Source organism: Corvus brachyrhynchos, unplaced genomic scaffold, assembly GCF_000691975.1.
Source record: "Corvus brachyrhynchos isolate BGI_N302 unplaced genomic scaffold, ASM69197v1 scaffold255, whole genome shotgun sequence".
Classification (NCBI taxonomy): Eukaryota; Metazoa; Chordata; class Aves; order Passeriformes; family Corvidae; genus Corvus; species Corvus brachyrhynchos.
Genome location: NW_008238358.1, coordinates 1,820,007 through 1,824,258, shown reverse-complemented (window position 1 = coordinate 1,824,258; position 4,252 = coordinate 1,820,007). Strand labels below are relative to the sequence as shown.

The window sequence follows — 4,252 nt, the reverse complement described above, 5'->3', positions numbered from 1 at the left end:
ATTTCCTGAAGAAGAGATCTTAAAATGATGATTAATAAAAATGACACATTGGAACAAGGAGTAAATAGGCAGAGATCAATGTTTTTGATTTAATGTACTTAAAGTTTTCTTTGCTCTTTCCTTAAAGAGACACCCACCCAAATACAAGAGCCTCAGTCGGCAATTCCTTTGTGGATTCTGGCAACAGTGACTGGAATTCTTGCATTCTACAGCATGCTAATAACTGCAGTTTTTATTAACTACTGGGTAAGCAACTAGCATTTTCCTTTGCTCTATATGCTCTAGTAGTTCATTTCTCAGGCTATACTTGCCATGTTTACCACTAACTCACAGATCCCCCCTTCAGTACAGGATGACTGAAGTGTTTCTTCAACCCAGCTATGTATGCACACCCATGGTGTACCCCAAAAGAGCTGAAACACCAGATGCTCTCCAGGTGGGCAGTCAGGCCTCTGCAGTAGAGTCCTAAAGAAAATAGTAATGCCACAGTGTTGGCAGTGCCCTGCACACCAGCAATACCAGGACACTGTCTCTACCTCTGCCAACTGAACCTGTCAGGGAAATCTAGAGCTACAAGCATTTCTGGCAAAACCCTTTGAGGCTATACTGACAGGAGTTCACCTAAAATAAAACAATCTATAGGGAGCCTTCAGTTAGCCCACGACCATCTGCACTGGTGTCTTGTGCCTATCCAGCAATTCCCTCGAGCAACCACTATTTCTGGCAGCTTGACTGCAAGGGAATAGGAGCACCTGGATCTCAGTAGTCCCTTGTCTGTACATCAACAGTAAGAAAGCTGAGACAGCCTTACAGATCATAATTTTTGCTTTCTAATCTCTCTGGAGAGTTGACTGGCCCAAGTCACATCCAGTTCTCCTCCTGGAGTAAAAAAAGAGAGGCATGATACTGGGGCATCAGAAGGACATTTTCCTCGACAAGTCTTAGGACTGTGATCTCCAGGGCCAATTTAAACTACTTACTCCATGTGAGAAAGACTTGAACATAGAGAACTCAATTCCTTGCACTCTGGCTTTCCCCTCAATGTTTGCTGTTAAATAGTGATTTTCAAAACAACAATTATGAGGTAGCCCATATAAAGGGTCCAGAGTCTCTGCCAGGTTAAATATTGCATATATACAGAAAGCCACTGCTAGCTGAAGCTTGAGATCTGCTAAGTGTTTCACAAAAAACCACTTTCTCAATCTGTGGCTATTTCTAATGGAAAACAGTCAAAGGGGGCACTGCCGTAGGAAAATGAAAAGGCAGGTTAAGTGGTTCTTCTTTGTGCCCTGTTGTAGAGGCTGACTCCTCAGAGAGCTGAGAGGATTACAGCAAACAGCTGCTGGTGTTACAGTGCTGTGCTGCTGTGGCTGTGCCACAGATGAGATGCTATAGCTTCAAATCCATCATTTAGAATCTGAACCATTTTCTCTGTGCTATATTCATTTGCTACCTAATGGCTTCACACTTTGCTACTAACATGTCTGCCCCCAGAAAGAGTGGCAAGGCTGTGTTGCCATGTGTGTTGTTTGCTCCATCAGTTTTTACCTGCTGTTATTACTGCTGGCAGTATTCTTTCAGATAATATGTCTTCTGATTGTGGATGTATTTAGAGTGTTGTTGAGTATAAATTCAGCTGCCTAGAATTGTTTGTGATATTGTAAAAAAAGGTATCCTAATTGTGATACTAGACAGACATGGCAAGCCTGATCAGTTCCTGAAAGCAGCTAAAGATTTGTCTATTTTCATATAGTCTGCCTTCCCTGAAGAAAAACTGCTTTCCGTTGCAAAAGTAGCAGTCTTTGATCCTGTAACAGCCCAACATTCACTCATGCTAGCAAAATGTCTTTCTCCCATGCAAAACTACCTCTTGGGTGAATTAGAAATCCTGTATTATGGAGATGAACACACAGAGATAAAGCTTTTGTATCTAATGCTTTACATGCATTGACTGCATTACATGGCTTAAGCAGTATGTAACTTACATTCAACACTTTGCATATATATAACATTAATATAAAACAGCTTAAAATATTTCATAGTAACTGCCCCACTCTGCACATACTACATAATTCAGCCATCAGATTTTCTAATGCAAACTCCAATTCCACAGCATCTCCTCCAATTCCACAGCATCCTATGCATATATACTGCAGCATATGCAACTATTTTTGTACATAGGAAGGGAATTTCAGTAAAAAGGAGATTGCAAAACAGTGTATGATGAGTATTAAGGAAAAAGCATGGAAGCACTTTACTTACCCCTGATCAATAAAGCCTTAAGCTATGTAAAAAACACCAACCTTGTGCACAGCCTGCAGCAGTCAGAGGCTGAAATTCTGCTGTAGCCACAGATTTCCTCTGTGATTTTAGGCAAATTATTTCACCTGTCTTCTGCTACTCTTATTTCTGAAAGAGCTGATGCTTCCCTTGTCTCACAGGGGCATTATAAGCAGGAATTCAACAGTGGAAATAAGATTTTTGTGGCCCAGATATGGAGACATAAAAGATTAACATCAGCTCTGATTCTTTCACTGCTTAAAGGAAGATTCAGAACAACATACGCATTGTGTCTCACTGCTGTAAATGGTAGGAAAACCATTATACACATAGTCTGGGCTGATTTTTCTTGCTCTTATTCTGTTCAAGTTAAGCTAATTTCTCTTTTCCTCCTAATAAATAAGGACAGCCTTCACAGCTCAGACTCTACTGTTTCTGCTGAATCATTCCACAGATGAGAGAGGCAAGATGATGGTGAGAGGTATCAGTTTGTATCCTTGGTGTGTAGCATTCCTTTACCTGAAGAACTAACACTGTAAATCTCTCACCAGATAAGATGGAGACTAACTTTCAGGTTGGGCAAATTCCATAGATTATTTGATGAGAACATGTGTTCTAATTCTTTTGTTAATGTATTTAAACCTGAAGCTGCCTTACGAATATGCCTGCTTCCCTGAACAAGGACCTAGGGCCAGACCTGTCAGCAGTTAACATGAGAGTTTTCACAGTTCTCTTCACCCTTCCCCACAGCAAAAATCCAAAAAGAATATGTACCATCAGAGTGACTACATGAACATGACTCCCCGGCACCCGCCATACCAGAAGAACAAGGGTTACCCGTCCTATGCGCCAACACGGGACTACACCGCCTATCGGTCCTGGCAGCCCTGATCCCAGCAGCGCACCCACCAGGAGCCTCCTGTCCTTCCAGGCAGTCGCTTGCTCTGGGGCATGGAAGGACAGCCTCTCATTTTCTCGTCGTGTTTATTGCTATTGTTCACAGACACCTACACCATAGCAAGTATTAGATAAACTTTGATCTACTAAAAGAAAATCCAGACCAACAAACAAATATAAAAAGGGGGACGGAGGGGGAGAAGTAAAAAAAGAATTTTTTTCCATGATGGCTGAAAATGAGGCCCAGCTTGTGTTGAGGGTTGTCAGTGGGTAAGATGGAAAGATGGCATCAGTCCTCAGAGCTGGTCTCTTCGTAATACTTGTGGTTTTGCTTAGCTGTTGGAAGAAGCAGAACTTCTGATCTTTTCCAATAACTACTGCCTTAGATTTAACCCTTAATTTCCTTCCCTGTATGTGTAATCCCTCAGACTGTTGCTGTTAAGCCTGGCAAAATGTAAAAAATAATCTTTTTTTCTCTACAAGACCAGGACACAGTTTGAAGTTCAAAACACGTGCTTAAAAGAAAGAGGAGAAGGTCAGCCAGAAGGCATCCAAGCTATTAGGCTATGGAAAAAATAGTCTGCCAGGACAAATCAAGCTGATAGAAAACTAGTAAACCTTCAGCATGTGAGTCCTTGGGCTGGACACTGTGTAGATGTTCGTAAGGCCACCTGCAGTCGTGACCAAGGAACTCCACTGACTGAAAAAGCAAGCAACCTGAAGACAAAATCAAGACAAGTGGGAGAGGAAGAAAGATCTGTCTTAATCACAAACAACCCCATTTCTGATTTGTTTGCCTTCTGCATCAAGGGAATGCAAAGTTATATATGAAGCATTAGAAGACAGAGACCTCGGATTTTGAGAAGATTTTTACTTTTATTTTTGAATTTGATAATTCAGAAGGTATTCTCCTGAGTCCTCCTGAAAATTCGTGCACATCTTCTGGCACCTAGGTTGTACCAGAGCGCTTACAAAAATCTGGGCTGACTTATGAGCAACTAAAGACCACTTGAATTTTTTTTCCCATAAGCACCCAGTTTTTGTGGTGTGAGAGGATTCTTCATTCCCAGCATTG

At 41.5% G+C, this 4,252-nt stretch overlaps 1 protein-coding gene across 1 annotated transcript in view; it reads left to right on the top strand.

The window, feature by feature from the left end:
• The window catches only part of CD28 (CD28 molecule), a 10,964-nt gene extending 6,949 nt beyond the window's left edge, over positions 1–4,015 (top strand). The window contains exons 3-4 of the mRNA XM_008634700.2: positions 128–246; positions 3,031–4,015. Coding sequence (XP_008632922.1) covers positions 128–246; positions 3,031–3,171 — 260 coding nt within the window. The 3' untranslated portion in view covers positions 3,172–4,015. The remainder of the gene's footprint in view (positions 1–127; positions 247–3,030) is intronic.
• The last annotated feature ends 237 nt before the right edge of the window (positions 4,016–4,252 follow it).